This window comes from Podarcis cretensis (assembly GCF_951804945.1).
Source record: "Podarcis cretensis genome assembly, chromosome: 9".
NCBI lineage: Eukaryota > Metazoa > Chordata > Lepidosauria > Squamata > Lacertidae > Podarcis > Podarcis cretensis.
The window spans coordinates 62,125,943-62,144,486 of record NC_137178.1 but is presented as its reverse complement, the minus strand read 5'-3'; the positions used below and the strand labels follow the sequence as shown (position 1 = coordinate 62,144,486).

At 43.4% G+C, this 18,544-nt stretch overlaps 1 protein-coding gene across 3 annotated transcripts in view; it reads right to left on the bottom strand.

Moving 5' to 3' along the window:
• The window catches only part of CWH43 (cell wall biogenesis 43 C-terminal homolog), a 46,934-nt gene that overhangs the window by 15,819 nt on the left and 12,571 nt on the right, over positions 1-18,544 (bottom strand). For all 3 annotated transcript variants that reach the window (XR_013842136.1, XM_079989708.1, XM_079989707.1), the window contains 5 exons: positions 8,097-8,288; positions 4,263-4,383; positions 3,925-4,079; positions 1,168-1,369; positions 713-801 (listed from right to left, as the gene is read on the bottom strand). Coding sequence is in view for 2 of the 3 variants with exons in the window: in XM_079989708.1 (XP_079845834.1) it covers positions 713-801; positions 1,168-1,369; positions 3,925-4,079; positions 4,263-4,383; positions 8,097-8,250 (721 nt within the window). In the remaining variant the exon portion in view is untranslated. The remainder of the gene's footprint in view (positions 1-712; positions 802-1,167; positions 1,370-3,924; positions 4,080-4,262; positions 4,384-8,096; positions 8,289-18,544) is intronic.

Below are 18,544 nucleotides of genomic sequence, written 5' to 3'. Positions count from 1 at the left end.
TGTCCTCAAACCAGTCTGATAGTTCTCCAGTTATTTAAATACTTTCTGTTGGATTGCTATCTCTTGGAACCCAAAGAGATTCTGAAGCAGTTGACCCAGCATTTGGTAATAAACTGTACTGAAAAATTGCTAAGAAGTCAGGAAGAGCTAGGAAGGGGGAATTGTCCAAGATGAACGGTAACCACTGTGATGACTAAGATGATCTCAGTATAGAAACTACTACGAGGGCAGAAACTGCATTGATGAGGCTCAAGGTTTCACCCAGGAATGCCTAGACGCTATCAACTTACCCAAGTATGGTAAATTAATTATGGATTAGAGTTTCCAAGCAAGCTTGAGTTCTAACACCTAACGTGATAAATGTTGTTTCTGTTCCTCCAACCATGAGCGAAAAACACATATATATACTTATTGCTGCCTGCTGTATAAGACAGTATACGAAAGCTCCCTGGATGGAGAAGTAATTGCGTAGATCCTTAAACCACTTACTGTGGAGTATCAACATCAAAATGAAAGAACTATTCCAAGACTAATTCATCCATATATATCAGCTAAAAATGACTCTCAGATGAACTCATGCTGTGAATTTCACCATGGGTGAGATCCCCAAGTCTATACAGTTCAGCAAATGAAGAACATATGTCTCCTTTCCCCATTCCTACTAATGAAATGTCTTTAAGAGGCTTAGGGACTGCAGAACATTTATTCTTACCTATAAGGCACCAACCACACAGGGCGCAGGTAGACCAAGGCCAGAAAGACAGCATTAGTCCATGAGCCAGTCCTAAGAGAACGGCGCCTCTGTAAAAATGAGAGAACAGAGAATTATTGCATTTTTCGAAAGAAACAACTCAAAGAGAAGGCACAAGCTAAACTTAATTCCTTTCTTTACCTCTGGCCTGAATCTGAAGAGGATTTGGACAAGCAAGTTGTTATGGATAGACTAGCTAAATATTTCCCAGCCAGTTACAGTCAGTTTTATTGTGCCAAGCAGTACCTGACTTTATAGCAAGGGTGGAGCAGGAAGGAGGTGCAATTTGATTACTGTCCAGGGTTGCTTTGGAAGTTGTTGTTGTTACCAGGATTTCATGCCCTCCAAGCTCCACCTGTTTGGGATTTGATATTTTTAACTTGCTTAATAAAATACTAGGAGAGCACACACTTTACCCATGTGGATTAGGCTCTGGCCCAGGTTGCGGGTGTCCACTCACTGCCCATCTAGAAACTAGAGAGACCTCTCCAAAAATCCAGAAGGTGAGGAACATTAGGCTGCCAAAAGCTGTCCCTGACAAAAACCAGTTAGAACCATGAATGGTTTCCTTCGCTGCGTTTCCAATCTTGTTTGCTTCTTGTTTTTGGCTTTTAGTACCTTAAAAAAGTGGAAAACATTGATTAAGCAAATCAAGGACTCAGCTACACAGCTGCAAATACAATGTTTTAAAAGTGTTGTAAAGTGCAATATACAAATGCAACACTAGATGGCGACAGTGAGCTATGCAAAATTCAATCTATTTTTCAAAACTTTTTTTAAAAAGCGTTTTCACAGTGTTTTTTTTATATGTGTGTAGATTCCACCCAAGTGTACAAAATCATAAGTGTTCAAAAATTTCTAAAGATTTTCACACATAAGACAAACGACACGGTTAAGATTGCCCCGTAAGTCCTACTGAATTTAAAAGGTTTATTTCGTGGAAGCGTGATCCATAGCCATTTATTTTAATGGACCTTACTTCTTGACTAGAATGCCCAGGAAGGATCATATTCTAAGAGAGTTTCTACTGGGCCCATAGCATAGTTCAGGATTCAAAGAACCCCATACATCACAAACGCAAAATACTTCTGCACATGCACAGTGGGCTAGTTGATTTCCTCTCCTCCCACAGTGCACTGCAGTCTACTCTGAAGGTGCCCTGACCATAAATAGCAGCTTTTGGGGGGAGGTGCCGTGGACTACAAAGGAAGGGAGGCTGGAAAATACAACTCGTAGCTCTTTGGATCCTGGCCATACAATTGTACTAGCATAAATAGCCAGCATACCTTTAAAACACAACACTAGTGGTCCTCGCTCATAACCTCTCAAACTTCTTATGTGTTGCACAATTCTGTGTGATTCAGTCAGTGGTGAACAGTTCAGGCCAGAGGCACCAGCTTGTGAGAGCAATGGGAGGGGCATCATGTGTGCGACATTGTGATGTCCCAATGCCGTGTGCAGGAACATTGTGCCTCCCTCCCTAAGCCGACAGAAGCTTCCTGGTTTTGGGAAGGAGGCACCAGTCTTTAATACTTTAATTAGTTTACCAGAAACATTTAAGGGGCTAGCCTAGTCCCCCCAGTCCACTGACTGCACGCCACTGGATTCAGTTATGCTAAACCTCATGTGCCAATGGCTACTCATGCTCTTATACACTACGAGTGACTGGGTTCTTGCTTATGGTGCCTGCCCTACGCCAGAGGTTATGGTGTTACACAGATATGAGAACCTAATCACTTTCTTTGACAGAGTCCATCAGGGATCAGCAGTAGGTCTGCCCCACAAAGACTGTTATGTTTAACAGCTCTGGAATCAAGGAGTCAAGACTTAGGATGCACAGAGAATCAGCAGAGCTACTTGCTAGAAACAGAACTGAGCGACAGCACAGGGGGAAATGAAGACCTTGCGGTTCCACACACATTCTCTGTCTTAAGTGGGCATCTCACTAACATAGCTCTAGGAACCAGGTATGGTTCAATGAGAATCAGGTCAGGCTTGTTATATGTGGGAGTCCCTCAGCCGAGTGTTCACTGACGAGCCCTTATCTGATGAGTTTACCAGGCAGCAGCAGTCTATTGAGCACTGTCAGACTCCAAACCCTCACTTGTGATGGCTGTTTTGATTTCCCACAATGCCCTGGAGTGATGGTGAAAAACCAAAATGCTTCTTTACAAAGCTATTGTACTACCAACCCTACTGCATGCTTGTGAAACACGGACGACTTATAAACACCATCTCCAACTCCTCGAAAGATTCCATCAACAGTGTCTCTGAAAATTTTTACACACCACTTGGGAAGACCAGCGAACTAATGCCAGGGTACTGGAAGAAGCAAAGATCCCCAGTGTCAAAGCAATTATTCTTCAACATCAACTGCATTGGACTGGTCATGTGTGGATGCCCAATTATAGTCTTCCAAAGCAACTACTCTATTCCGAACTTAAAAATGGAAAGCGTAATGTTATTGGTCAACAAAAGAGGTTTAAAGACTCTCTAATGGCAATTCTAATAGTATAAACACCGACAACTGGGAAACACTGGCCTGCGAGCGCTCCAATTGGAGAACAGCCTTTACCAAAGGTGTCATGGACTTTGAAGACACTCGAATTCAGGATGAAAGGGAGAAACGTGCTAAGAGGAAGGCACACTTGGCAAACTCTCACTGTGATCAACTCCCACCAGAAACCTATGTTCCCAAGGTAGAAGGATGTGTAGATCCAGAATTGGCCTCCACAGTCACTTACAGACTCACTCTTAAGATCGTGTTCATGGAAGACAATTTTACTTGGCTAAGAGGAATCACCAAAGAATAAAGAAGAAGGAGTGGTGGTCATGGGAGGAATTGTGGCAGGTATCAGAGGTGATACCCAAGTCCCCAGTAATTGCTTGAGGATGCTTCCTCCTGATGCCAGGCCTGATAATAGAGGAAGTTGGAGGTTTGGATGCCCATGAGACAGCGGAAGAAGGCAAAAGTCCTGAGGAACAAAGAGGAAGGTGAAACAGAGGCAAGGGGAATTAGAGATGGAGTTGAACAGGGAGATAAATTAGGATTACCATTCGCCCACTCACTCAGTCGTAGCTCATATTTATGGTCATGTTTTTCCACACATACCACCCCCAAAATTCTGCTGAGGATATACAAAGAAAGGAATGGCTTCATTTTGAATTGTCACCTGTATATGTCCGCTCAAGTACTGCTACGAAGCCTAGGACAGTTATAGTAACATTGGCAGTTGTACAGTTCCATACTGGGTTTAACGATGTATAGCAAATCCGAAGAACAAGAAGAAGAATTTTTCCTAGTATAAATCCCCAGATTCTGCAGTATCTGTAAAAGCAGAACATTTAAACATATATATTTTTAAGGAATGCGCAAACAAATAAGCTAAAATAGCTGTAGTATTAAGTAGAAATCTGCTTTAAGATTAAAGCTTTTTCACGGTTTTCGATTACTGTCAAAGAAGACAGCTTGCTACTTATAATGCAAGATTTGCGCCCTCTTTTACAATACCTTTGTAAAGAATTGCCAGACCACCATGTTACTGTCTGAACTACCAACGATGAAGAAACACCCATGGCCAAGATGAAGAGTCGAAGGTAAGCATTTGGAGCGTGGTATGAAAGAATGCTCCCTGTAATGAGAAACACATTAAAAAGATAAAAATAAAAATTGTATAATATAGCTACAGTTCAGCACTATTAACACCCATTTGTTCCAACGGGAGAATAAAGCATGCAACTGTCTCCCCCTTTGAAATCAGTGAACGTAGAGGTTCTTAGATGATGCCCTAAACAAATAAATGTAATTCTCCCCCCTCTCTTACTAATTTCATTGCCTGATCTTTTGCATGCTTTCTCAAAAGCAGTAAACCCCCACAAAATCCTGTTGTTACAGTGTTGTTGGTTGATAATGCCATTGGCTGCTCTACCTCAGCTTGAATAAAGACATGTTCATTGTCCTATTCTCTAAGAGCTGAAGGCCATGTTCAGCAAACTCATGCAGTAGAGTCCCTATATTATTATTATTATTATTATTATTATTATTATTATTATTATTATCATTGCATGTAGAAAACTAGTGAATCTGGGAGAGGGTAAATTCCTAAATGAGTGGTTAGCAAATTTCTCTTGACTCAATTCAGAACTAACCCGGTAAGAACAAAGTTTCTCAGTGTGCAGTCGGGGAAAAGTTTCTCTGTTATCTGAGAGAGCTTCCCTTCTTTAATATTCCTATTAAAGAAGATAAGAGAATTTTAGATACAGGTGTCTCCCCACTTATGCGCGGTGCCGGGAAATAATTAAATAAAACGATTTAAATTGCAAAAAGGCATGAAAGGGGGAAAAACAAAAACAAAAAATGTCCCGAAAAGAGCAGGAATACTGCAAAAATGGCACGAGCACCATCAGCAAGTGAAATCTGACCCACAGCCAAGCACTTTAGGGCAGGAGCGGATCTACTATGAAACCGATGAAGTTTAAACTTCAGGACTCCTAATCCTGGAGGGGCCCCAGAAGCGACTTTACTTCACATTGCTTAAAAATGTTGGGTCTACTCTAGGAGATCCCTTATGAGCATAGCTGTCAACTTTTCCCTTTTCTTGCGAGGAATCGTATTTGGAATAAGGGAATTTCCCTTTTAAAAAAGGGAAACATTGACAGCTATGCTTATGAGTCACCCAACACAAATTTATTAATGTTTCGTTGTATATATTTCAACCATCCCGAAGTTTGAGAGACAGTAGCAATGAAGTTGTAAAGGTGTGCTGATAACAGTGGTTACCCAGACCTCACTGCTGGTTGTGAAGGGGGGGCCCATGACAGTTTGCGCTTCAGAGGCCCCGAAATGTAGGTGCTGCTCTGGTCTACCTCTGAATCACAGCCAGGCACTTTGGGGTACCAGTCTATCCTCCTTTTCGTCATTTCCATATTGTCCTCCAGCGATGAGGAAAACTGAGAGCCACCATTGCGACCATTCATGCCAGTCTGGTAAGCACTGCTGACTTTTTTAAAGGGTTTCCAGAGGTTTAGAGAGTGTTTACAGGCTTTTTAGATGGTGTTCCCCACTATACGTGATTTCACATATACACACAGTAGCTGGGAATGTAACCCCTGTGTAAGTTGGGAGACACTTGCTTAGAAGAAGAACAATGGCGTGTTTTTATTTTTTGCTAGAAAGAGTAATGTGAGTTGGCCCAACAGGTCAGGTGATCTGAACACAGAAAAGAATTAGTGTTTCACCGGGATATTAAAAGTTCATATGAAATGACTTTTGTTCATACGCCTAAAAGCAACTAGCTATGCGAACACTGATACTACATTTGCATAATCTAATATTACGTTCCAAATTTAAGGAGAATCTTTAGAAGAAATGGCATTCCATTCTTAACATAGCTGAGAATTATTTGTATTCCAAACCAGACAATTACAGCTTTATGATGGGGAGGCAGAATAGAAAGGCGTTAAATCAATAGATACACTGGCCTGGTCCCATGTTTGTCAGTAAGATTTATTCCGCAGGCCCACACCCTGAAACTTTAAAGTAGGATAAACCCTGATACTTGAAAGTAGTCCCACCGGTAGCTGTGGAATGCCTTAGTAAATGTGCTGAATTTTAACTGTCTCTATTCTCTTTCCTAGAAGGCTGTTTGCCGAAGAATTGATGCTTTTGAATTATGGTGCTGGAAGAGACTCTTGAGAGTCCCATGGACTGCAAGAAGATCAAACCGATCCATTCTTAAGGAAATCAGCCCTGAGTGCTCACTGGAAGGACAGATCCTGAAGCTGAGGCTCCAGTACTTTGGCCACCTGATGAGAAGAGAAGACTCCCTGGAAAAGACCCTGATGTTGGGAAAGATGGAGGGCACAAGGAGAAGGGGACGACAGAGGACAAGATGGTTGGACAATGTTGTCGAAGCTACCAGCATGAGTTTGACCAAACTGCGGGAAGCAGTGGAAGACAGGAGTGCCTGGCGTGCTCTGGTCCATGGGGTCACGAAGAGTCGGACACGACTAAATGACTAAACAACAACAACATTCTCTTTCCTCCAGTTTCTCCTGTTCTTTCCTTGGCATAATGCTAGCAACCGCTCAGATCTGAGTTGTGTTTTAGTGGTGGCAGTGGTGACTGATGAAGAACCTGAGGAAAGCCTGCAGAATGAGGCCAACGGTTCATCTAGTCCAGTGTTTCCCAACCTTGTGCCGCCAGCTGTTTTTGGACTACAATTCCCATCATCCCTTGCCACTGGTCTTGCTAGTCAGGGATGGTGGGAGTTGTAGTTCAAAAACAGCTGGAGGCACAAGGTTGGGAAACACTGATCTAGTCCATCAACCAGCCAGCAGTGGCGGACCTTGGGCCTCAAATTTCAGTGGTGCCCTGTGTGACACCAAAATTTGGAAGGCTTCCATTCTACATCATAGTTGCAGCACCCTCTGGGGTGCCCCCAATACTCCACGCCCAGTGTGACTGAACCAGTTGCACTTCCCTGAATCTGCCTGTGCAGCCAGAAGCCTTTGGGCAGCCTCTTAGCAGGACGTGGGTACAACTCTCCCCTCTTGCAGTATCCATGGTTAGCACTAACTATGGTTTATTGCCTTAACCCTGGTTAAGACTGCAAATGTACAGTAGTCATTGATAGCTTTACTTCCAGGAATTCAGCTAATCCTCTTTCAAAGACATAAACTATGAATTTGGAAGTCTATATGAAATTATTGCCCATCTTGCCATTTAAATGCTAATATGGTTTGAAAAACCATATTAAAAGAGCAGAGACATATTAAAAAGCAGACATATCACCTTGCCAACAAAGGTCCGTATAGTTAAAGCCATGGTTTTCCCAGTAGTGATGTACTGAAGTGAGAGCTGGACCATAAAGAAGGCTGATCACCGAAGAATTGATGCTTTTGAATTATGGTGCTGGAGGAGACTCTTGAGAGTCCCATGGACTGCAAGAAGATCAAACGTATCCATTCTTAAGGAAATCAGCCCTGAGTGCTCACTGGAAGGACAGATCGTGAAGCTGAGGCTCCAATACTTTGGCCACCTCATGAGAAGAGAAGACTCCCTGGAAAAAGAGCCTGGTGTTGGGAAAGATGGAGGGCACAAGGAGAAGGGGACGACAGAGGACGAGATGGTTGGATAGTGTTCTCAAAGCTACCAGCATGAGTTTGACCAAACTGTGGGAGGAAGTGAAAGACAGGAATGCCTGGTGTGCTCTGGTCCATGGGGTCACGAAGAGTTGGACACAACTAAACGACTAAACAACAACATCGTTTGAAAAGTTCGGCCTGACACCTTGCTGTTGCCAAGCTTTTCAAAGACACTTTAGAATTACAAAAGTGAACTTACCAATCATGCTCAGCCTTAGCAAGGCTAGAATGTGCTTCTTGTTGGCCAACCTCCAAAGTGGACCAATCATCAGAAACATCGGAGAGAGGAAAGCAAGAGCAAAAACCTCTAAGCCAGTAAGTTCCAATGTTTGTAAAGGAAAAAAATAGATCATTGGTGGAAGGGCATGATAAAGAGACCAGGAAGCATAACCTGAAAGAAAAGAGAAAATTGCAGAGTAAAATTTATCTGATTTTCTAAATACTGTTATGAGTTTGTGGGGGAGCCTTCTAACCCTGGTTCCAGCAAATGTTAAAATATAAGCCAGGTTAGCTTCCTTTGTTGAGGTGATAGCCTAGCTGATGAGCCATTAAGGGAAACAAAGGAAAGGGGTTATTTGCGAGAGGGGAAATGGGTGAGCCCCCTCCACCAGTTTACAGTAAATTAGAAGGATGAAGCAAGGTTAAGATTAGAGTTTTGCAATGATGTGATTTAGAAAAAAGCAGCAAACTGGAGAGAGTCGTGGCTGATTTCTGCCTGAATCCAAGGTTGTGGCTAGGGGAGAAACAAGACCCTTTTAGGATGTTAATGCTGTGAACCCCTCCATCGTAGGTTTGGGTTGTAAAGGTAAAGGGACCCCTGACCATTAGGTCCAGTTGTGGCTGATTGCGGTGCTCATCTTGCTTTGTTGGCTGAGGGAGCCGGCGTACAGCTTTCGGGTCATGTGGCCAGCATGACTAAGCCGCTTCTGGTGAACCAGAGCAGCACACGGAAACACCATTTACCTTCCCACCGGAGCAGTACCTATTTATCTACATGCATTTTGACGTGCTTTTGAACTGCCAGGTTGGCAGGAGCAGGGACCGAGCAACGAGAGCTCACCCCGTCGTGGGGATTCAAACTGCCAACCTTCTGATCGGCAAGTCCTAGGCTCTGTGGTTTAACCCACAGTGCCACCCACGTCCCAACGGGTTTGGGTTGTATATATGTGTAAATAAACCATATATCATACAGACACCACAGTCTCATTCCAAAAGGAAATACAGACCCTGGGTAAGTGCCTGGAACCCCTGGAATCTTCCACCGCTTGGATATTGGGGTGGCATGCAACAAATCTGGGTACCAAACCTGAAAGTTACATTAAATTACAAACCTATTATTTCTTTCTGCTGGTGGTGTATTGGCCTTTCATAGCAGTGGGAGAGTTTCTCCGGTCTCTATTCTACCTGAGTTAATCAGTCACAGAAAAAATAAATCAATCACTTTTCTTTGCGTTAAAAGTTTATTGTGATACCGTTTGTTGAAATAAGGGAGAGCGAGCACATGGATGACAGCAGCAGTCTGCTGATAGACAACCCTTGGTTATTTCAAAAGGACCATGGTAGACATTCATTGAGGGGGAAAAGATTCACCATCATGATACCACTATGTTCCTAAACTATGTTCTTCAGCTCATATCCACCACCTTCCCACTTGGGGCCTAGCAGCATTTCCTACATTAAATTCAGCCATGAGGTATTGTGCTTTGCTGATTCCGAGTTGTCGACCCATTGCTCAAAAGAGGGTGAATATCACATGAGAAATATGTAAAATAACTAAGCAAGTATTAGACATTGGCCCTACTAAACATCTTCCAAGACAACAATGCCCATTTACACCACAAAGCACTCATAACCCACCTACTTTCAGCAGCCAGAAACACCATAACCAGACACTGGAGAGACCTGTCAGGAGTAAGCATGGACCAATGGTACCAAATAGTATGGGAAACAGCCCTACTAGAAAAATTAACCAATAAACTAAAAGTGACACGGGGACAAACAGAAGAAGACGCCTTTACCCCAGTATGGCTCCCCTTTATCACTTACACAGCCCAACAAGACAATGACAATAATCCACCAACAGCATACAAATCAATATGGCTAACCTGATCCAAAACACCCACCCACCCCACTCACACACAAAAACAAAGATCACCACAGCCAATCACAAACAAACAACCACACCCTAGGCCAACCCCAACCTCTCTCACCACCAAAGGAACACAAGTGAACAGCACAAGCAACGCTGACATCAAACCCTACATACATTAAGCATAATAGAAACATCGCCACCTGACCCCACCCCCACCCATCTTCCCCACCCCCACCCCTTTTTTCTCTCCCCCTAATGTCTCAACAAATGAAACGGATTTGTAAAAATGTTACATGGAAAAAATACGAGAGACATCACACATACTTTTGTAAAACAAGAAAATCTTTAATAATAAAAAAAAGAGGGTGAATATTAATTTTTAAAACTGAAGCCCTGAACTTAAGAAGTAATTTTAAAATCTGTCTGGGTGTCTCTGAAATCTTACACACAGGTGCAACTTGAGCAGCTGTACCTCAAGGGTCCTTGAAGGAGATGATCGTGACATGGTGCCAAAGCAGGCAGTCTCCATTGGCTTCAGAAGCTGCATTGTCCTGGCACCTGACTCAGAAGAAGACAGTAAGCCTGGCAGAATGTTTTGGTAGTCCAAGTGCTTAACTACTTCAGGGAAGAGAGGGAATGAAAGACTTCTTTGACTCCCCATCTTCTGCTGGACATGCAAGGAGCTGAGATTCATTGGCATTCAAGGATCATGGCATCCACTGACAGACATTTTAAACCATGCCCACCCAAGATTGAGGAAAAAAGAGCCTTCACTCCATAGATAATGTCCCTGTATTGGAACCCAAAACCATTAGAACACATTCTCCATAAGAAATGTGATTATATGTCATAGAATCCTGGAATTGTAGAGTTGGAAAAGGACCCCAAGAATCATCTATTTTAGCCCTCTGTAAAGCAGGGGTCAAACCAGCCACCATGGCGTTATATCAGCACAATGCTCTAACCAACTGAGCTATCCACAACCTGCGTTTGAAGCTTTAGGCTAAAATCCTAATCCCATTTACCTGAATTCAATAGGATTTAGTCCTCAGAGCTTCTAAGGTAACAAGCATCCAACACAAATGCACTGTATCAGGGGAAAATTCTTTGCAAAAATGTCTGTACAGTGGTACCTTGGTTCTCGAACTTAATCCATTCTGGGAGTTTGAAAACCAAGGCGCTGCTTCCAATTGGCTGCAGGAGCTTCCTGCACTCAAGTGGAAACCGTGTCAGACGTTCAGCTTCCAAAAAAAAGTTTGCAAACCGGAACCCTTACTTACAGGTTTGCAGCATTCAGGAGCCAATTTGTTCGGGAGCCAAGCCATTTGAGAACCAAGGTACCACTGTATTAGGAGAAATTTGCACAAGGATGCAGATGAATTTTCGTTAGGACTAAAAAAAATCTCAAACAGACATGGAGAGCTGCGATTAATATTGGAAAAATAAGATACTGTGAAAAACTGAAATTAACAGATACACCTATCCCACTGAGTTCACCAGAACCTACACCCAGGTAATTGTGTATAGGACTGCAGTATAATTCACCATTACAGTTCACAACACTCAATATGGAAAAAAAAATATTCGGTTGTGCCTAGGCAAACAAAGCCGCTCCATACTGATAGGAAGACAATCTAACCTTGATCATTCTCAAGAGCAAATCATGCTATGAACTGAGAAATAAATGTATCCCTGGGAGTTACATGATAGGAACAGAAAAAAATATAGTGCTACCACGTTTCCTGAGAAGTACAAGGGCAACATTATAGGTTTTGCTTTATTTTGTATGACAAGCAGTGGAGATGTATGTTTGGTGTATGTGTGTACTTTGTAATAGCTATTTCATTTGCAAGTATTCAGGCAGACCATACTGGAAGCAAGCAGACCCTGAAAGCAGGTAGCACAATCACAAATCCTGCATTCGATCCCAAAGAACAGTTGTGGCTCATGGATGCTTCCTGTTTAGTTAACTCAGCTGAAAATTCTCAGCTGTTTGTCAGAGGCATAGAGAACACAGGGTGGTGGTACACTCATCTTTTAAACCTAGGTGTTCCCAGGTAATATAGAAAATTAGGGCCCTTCCAGACTTTATTTCTGTAGGTGTATGCTGCAACATGTTGCTAAGGCAATAAAAGACCTCATATGGTCTCCAATAATATAATGTGAGCCTAGTGGAGGGCGAGTTATCCGGGAATATAAGCCACCAAGTCAATTTATCCCTCATCCACCTACACTTTTTGCTTTTAAAATTGTGCTCACTTATTATGTGATTGGGTCAAATCTGGGTTTAAACAGCTCAGTCTATCATCACGCTTACCCTTTGCCCTACTCTTTCCAGGCAGAGGTCTATATTTGAATGCTCCATATCTGAGTGGGTTTTGTCTTTTTGGTTTCTTTGCCCTGAGCTTTCCCCATGAATACCTGCTCTTTAAAGCTGAATCAGAGCAAATGTCAAATCAACGTTTTCCGCATGTGCTCTGATTGAGCTTTAAAGAGTGGGGTTTAATGGGGCAAGTTCTGAAGCAAAAAAAGGGAGGGTACTCTGAAACATGGGATGCGGGTGGCACTGTGGGTTAAACCACAGAGCCTAGGACTTGCTGATCAGAAGGTCGGCGGTTCGAATCCCCGTGACGGGGTGAGCTCCCGTTGCTCAGTCCCTGCTCCTGCTAACCTAGCAGTTCGAAAGCACGTCAAAATGCAAGTAGATAAATAGGTACCGCTCCAGCGGGAAGGTAAACAGCATTTCTGTGCGCTGCTCTGGTTCGCCAGAAGTGGCTTAGTCATCCTGGCCACATGACCCGGAAGCTGTACGCCGGCTCCCTCAGCCAATAAAGCAAGATGAGCGCCGCAACCCCAGAGTCAGCCACGACTGGACCTGATGGTCAGGGGTCCCTTTACCTTTACCTTACTCTGAAACACAGAGCTTTAAATACAATGCTTAGAAAGACCTTCACCCCCTGCAACAAGTGTGGATAAGCCCTGAGCCATTATGTGTAGTTGTGAGCCTGACTTTGTCTCCAAATTTATACTGCTATTCTTTTATAACCTTCACCTCCTGCAACACACAAACACTAGTTAGAGATCCCAGTCTTACAGGTAAATTTTCAATTACACTAAACAAGAAATCATTCATCCAGCAGCAACTATACTGCTACTTTTTTGGAGAGCCAATTCTCCAAGTCTTATTCATTAGCAATTTAGATTGAAAATATTAATCGAAGCAGATGTGTTTTTCCCCCTAACCTGGAACGTAGGATATTTGCTCTGGAAATATTCCCTTTAAAAAACAACAACAGCAGAGCAATTTGTCAACATAGCAACACTTTTAAACTCTGAAATCAAATGGGAGGAGTGTCAAATCGAACTAAGAAATGCTTTTAAAACAACAATAATTAAAAAGCCGCTTACAATTATTATCTCAGAGCTTTTAAGTATTCAGCATAGGCTGGAAATATTACGTACCCAGGAATGTTTCCATCAGGATTTCTTTCCAAAGAAAAGCCATTCCTTCACTATATATTTCTCTTCCTTTGCTGTCTACAACTTGTTATACTAATCCCAGGCAACTGAGAAAAGACTTTCCTCAAGATGGATTTAAGTTTTTATGGAGGCTAATGTCAGAGCTAGAGTGTTAGACCTGCCCTAGCCAATCCACACCTGTTGTAAAACTGCTTCTTGTGCGACGGACCCAAAAGCACCTGAGCCCAACAGCAACATCTAGTGTCAAAAGAAGGAGATGCTTCTGACGATTCCCTGTGAATGCCAAGCAGCTGCCACATTTGGCACACTTTAGATGCTTTTGAATTATGGTGCTGGAGGAGACTCTTGAGAGTCCCATGGACTGCAAGAAGATCAAACATATCCATTCTTAAGGAAATCAGCCCTGAGTGCTCACTGGAAGGACAGATCCTGAAGCTGAGGCTCCAATACTTTGGCTACCTCATGAGAAGAGAAGACTCCCTGGAAAAGACCCTGATGCTGGGAAAGATTGAGGGCACAAGGAGAAGGGGATGACAGAGGACGAGATGGTTGGACAGTGTTCTTGAAGCTACCAGCATGAGTTTGACCAAACTGCGGGAGGCAGTGGAAGACAGGAGTGCCTGGCATGCTCTGGTCCATGGTGTCACAAAGAGTCGGACACGACTAAACGACTAAACAACGACAAGAACTCGGAACATGAATGGAGCTACACACCTTCTGCGTTTTTTACTGCCGATTCCTTTGAGACGAACTGCCAATTTACTTTATTTTCATGCAGGCCCCACCCATGTATAAACTCAGTCATGTTGTTTTATTACATTGCAGGGGTGAGAGTTTGTTGTTGTTGTTTTTTCTTTCTCAGCTTGTCAGGCAATGGAATTTTCCCTCTCTCTTTTCCTACAACAAGCCGATTTGGCATTGTTTCTATGAGAAACGGAAAGCTCAGTGCCTCCAAGTGTCCTTATTTTCCAGGGACAGTCTTAGATTTACAGAAGCCGTCCCGGTTTCTGATTTGATCCCGGAATGTCCTGCTTTTCCTTAAAGGTAAAGGGACCCCTGACCAATGAAGACATACCCTCCAACATTTCTCCGATGAAAATAGGGACGGCCCATTCCATATGGATAATTTTCTATTTATACCCCATACATCTTACTGGGTTGGCCTAGCCACTCTGGGCAGCTTCCAACATATACTGTATAGAAACAGAATAAAACTTTAAACATTTTTTAAAAACCTTCCCTATGCAGGATTGCCTTCAGATGGCTCGGAGGTCAGATAACTCCAACCGTCTAACATTTCTCCAATGAAAATAGGGATGTCCCAAAGAAAAGCGGGACATTCTGGGATCAAATCAGAAACCGGGACGGCTTCTCTAAATCAGGAACATCCCTGGAAAATAGGGACACTTGGAGGGTCTGTGAGGATAGTTACCATCTAACAGCATCACCCAGGCACTTCCACCGGCTTCAGCATAAAACATCTGGAGGGCACCAGGTTGAAAAAGGCTGCCCTGTCCAGGATGAAATACAAAATGTCTTGCTCCCAGAAAAATGTGCCTAGGATTGCTAACTACAAGTTCATTTAATTACCTTGTTTGCTTACTAAAGTATTGTCATAAGTTTTAGGGGCCAGAGTCTCTGGGTGCAAATCACCCATCAATCCTGGATTTAGTAAAAGTTTGATTAAACTGTACCAAACATGGAAATCCATGGTCTCGGCTTAGGCTAACAAGCCAGGCCAGCCAGGCAGATTGTGGGCTGTGTGCAAATGACCACTTTAAAACATTGCAAGGTCACTTTTTCTCGTTGTGTTTCAAAACAAATTTGCAGTCCACTGTACACATCCACACAGCTTGCTGTGTACTGAAGCTGTCCAGCCTGTCTCTGCCCCTGGAAATAAACTTCACATCCTTTGTATAGGCACGCAGGTGTTTATTTAGTGTTTCGACTATACACACTTTGGATTTACTGCACGTAGAGTAAACTCATGAAGTTATGAAGTCTGTTTGAAGCTGGCCTGGGGGAAAGTGTTGGGATACTGCCAGGGAGATAAAGCCCATCATGACTCCACGTCGCCTCCGGACGATCCATCGATCTCCCGTAGATACAGTATCAGCAATTAGCGACACGAGCTCCAGAAATAGCTTGCCACATTCCAGAGCTGATGCACGCTCTATCAGCAGAATTCGTTCAGCGAAAGATGCACTAAGGAGAGCATTATTTATAACTTTATTCAGCGTTGGTCAGAACAAAGGAAAAAACATGACTGCCTGCTTGCATGTTCAGGCACAGAGAGAGAAACGAAAACAAAGACAAAACATAAACTTCCTGTGAACAGGAAATACGCAGGTTGTGACTCACAACAGCCTGTCCCCTTTTTAAGGTGGAACGGAAATATCCTAACAGAAAGCACATTAAAAAGCAGTATTTCAGGAGAAACTGCAAGATGTCTGTGCTCCGAGGGCAATGCTGCGTGTACATGGATTGAAAATGCAGGGATGGGAGCACACTGGAGGCAGGGTAAAGGGTAATGTGTACACAGACTCAGTGTCAATGTGAATGCATGAAATATGTATTAGTCATTGTTTTGGCAGATACCTATCTGAGCAAGGGGAAAAACGCTTGTTGTAGCATGTTTGAGTAAAGCTGGCAATACATACTACGTCCCCTCAGGATCAGATTTTATAAATTGATTTATAATCAGATTAAGTCACGTGGCAGTCACAAATGAGGAAAACACAGTGGCAGGCTTTGAGGCGCACACTGTATCTACCTAGCTGTTCAGGCTTTATAACAGGCACATTCAGAGCTGATTGCAGTGTTTGACACAGTCTGCTTCTAGTAGCCTTCGAGTACTTATAGCTTGTAAATGTAGCTAAAACAGAAATTAAAGCTTTTGTAAGATAAAGGAAGTCAAAGTCCGCTCTCAATGTCAATAGGCTTGCATTACTTCCTCATTTCTGGCCCATCACTTATTGCCAGAAGAATTAGTAAAGGTAAAGGTACCCCTGCTCGTACGGGCCAGTCTTGACAGACTCTGGGGTTGTGCGCCCATCTCACTTAAGAGGCCAGGGGCCAGCGCTGTCCGGAGACACTTCCGGGTCACGTGGCCAGCGTGACATCGCTGCTCTGGCGAGCCAGAGTCGCACACGGAAACGCCGTTTACCTTCCCGCTGGTAAGCGGTCCCTATTTATCTACTTGCACCCGGAGGTGCTTTCGATCTGCTAGGTTGGCAGGCGCTGGGACCGAGCAGCGGGAGCGCACCCCGCCGCAGGGATTCGAACCGCCGACCTTTCGATCGGCAAGCCCTAGGCGCTGAGGCTTTAACCCACAGCGCCACCTGCGTCCCGCCAGAAGAATTAAGTACCAGTAATTAGCAAAATGTACTGTGGGGACATTCTCCCTTGCCCCGTCTGCAATCATTTTGCCCCAGAAGCCAGGAGGTTTTGTGTCTGTTTTGGTTTTTTTTGTGGGGTTTTTTTTTTTTTGCAGTTTTACCACTTGCCTGCTTGCTCCTTATTTTTTTCCCCTTTCACCCTGCAGTGACATTGACACTTCACATAATAACCCCTTAAATATGCCACGTCATAACAATCTAAGGATTGCTTCGTGATTTTAAGAGGGTGCAGCTCACTCAGCTACAAACCTATGTAAACACATTACTGTTATTCAGGAGACAAGGAATTAAAATGAGTTTTCGTTTTAACAAATGTACTGTCATGAAAATACATATTCTCTGCATAGCTACAATGCATTTCTATATAGGACCTGCCTTCCCAAACTGTGTTCAGATTTATTACAAATCATGTCAAGACACCCAGTCCATCCAAGAGCCTGTGCAAACATTCCTGACCCTCCAAGTGTCCCTATTTTTGGGTGGACAGTCCCAAATTTACAGATGCCATCCCAGTTTCCGATCTGATCTCAGAATGTCCCACCTTTCATCAGAGAAATGTTGGAGGGTGTCTGTGACCCCTGAACCGATGAGATAAGTAACTAAACAACCTTTAGAAGACATCTGAAGGTGGCTCTGTATAGGGAAGTGTGGGTCATTAGCAGGAAAAATAAGGTGGTGGCCAGTCATTAATCCCGTACCCCTCAACTGTCTTGGTAAAACCTGGACATGATGTTTTTTCACACGAGAGCACAGTGCTCATTTTGGAAGCTGAGAACTCACCCTGAAAAAAGCACTTTTTCAGGGCTGCGATCTCATGCTGCACCCTCAACACAGGGAGTTAGCCTGGCCCAGTGGCGTAGCGTGGGTTGTCAGCACCCGGGCAAGGCAAGTAATTTGCGCCCCCTAACCCATGGATTTGCGCCCCCTAACCCGTGGATTTGCGCCCCCTAACCCTAACCCCCAGATGTTGCGCCCGGTGTGGCCGGCCCCCCCTGCACCCCCCACGCTACGCCACTGGCCTGGCCTATACTTTAACACTTGCTGGATCCAGGGGTTAGGATGATCTTGCATACAGAGTACTTCCTCCCCCCACCCCTAAAAAAACCCCACCTCATAACACTACTATAGTTGCCAAATGTCACTTGAATATATGCAATTTACGCACTGTTTCAGCAGGGCAAAATGTGAACTGATCCACAACCTTTTACTCCAGTCTTTTCAACCAACTAATGGCAGGAAGTTCATGTTGGCAATTCTGACGTATTTTTATCTATTTAAAAAAAAATCTGGTATCTCTGTTTTATTTTGTTGCTGCTGCTGCTATGTGCTGTTTTTGCTGCTGTTTTATTGAGAGGACTACTTGTCATTTTCTTGTATGCTTTTATATTAAGCTGCCTTGAGTTTGGGGTTTTTTTTTTTTTCATTCTAAGGTGGGATAAAAATGGGGTGATAAATATACAGTACATATGTATGCAGTATATGCACTGGCAGCCAGGAGGTGGCAGTAAAGCATAATATGAATTGCCTTTTCTTAACCTCCATCGGTGCTAGTGATAAATCAAATATGAGGAGTGGCATGTGCTTTGCTCAGTGGTGAAGAAAAGAGCTCTGCCTGTTATTCCCAGCATCATGGTGCTATTTTTTAAGAATTAGGCTTGCTAATTATAGTTTCCTATA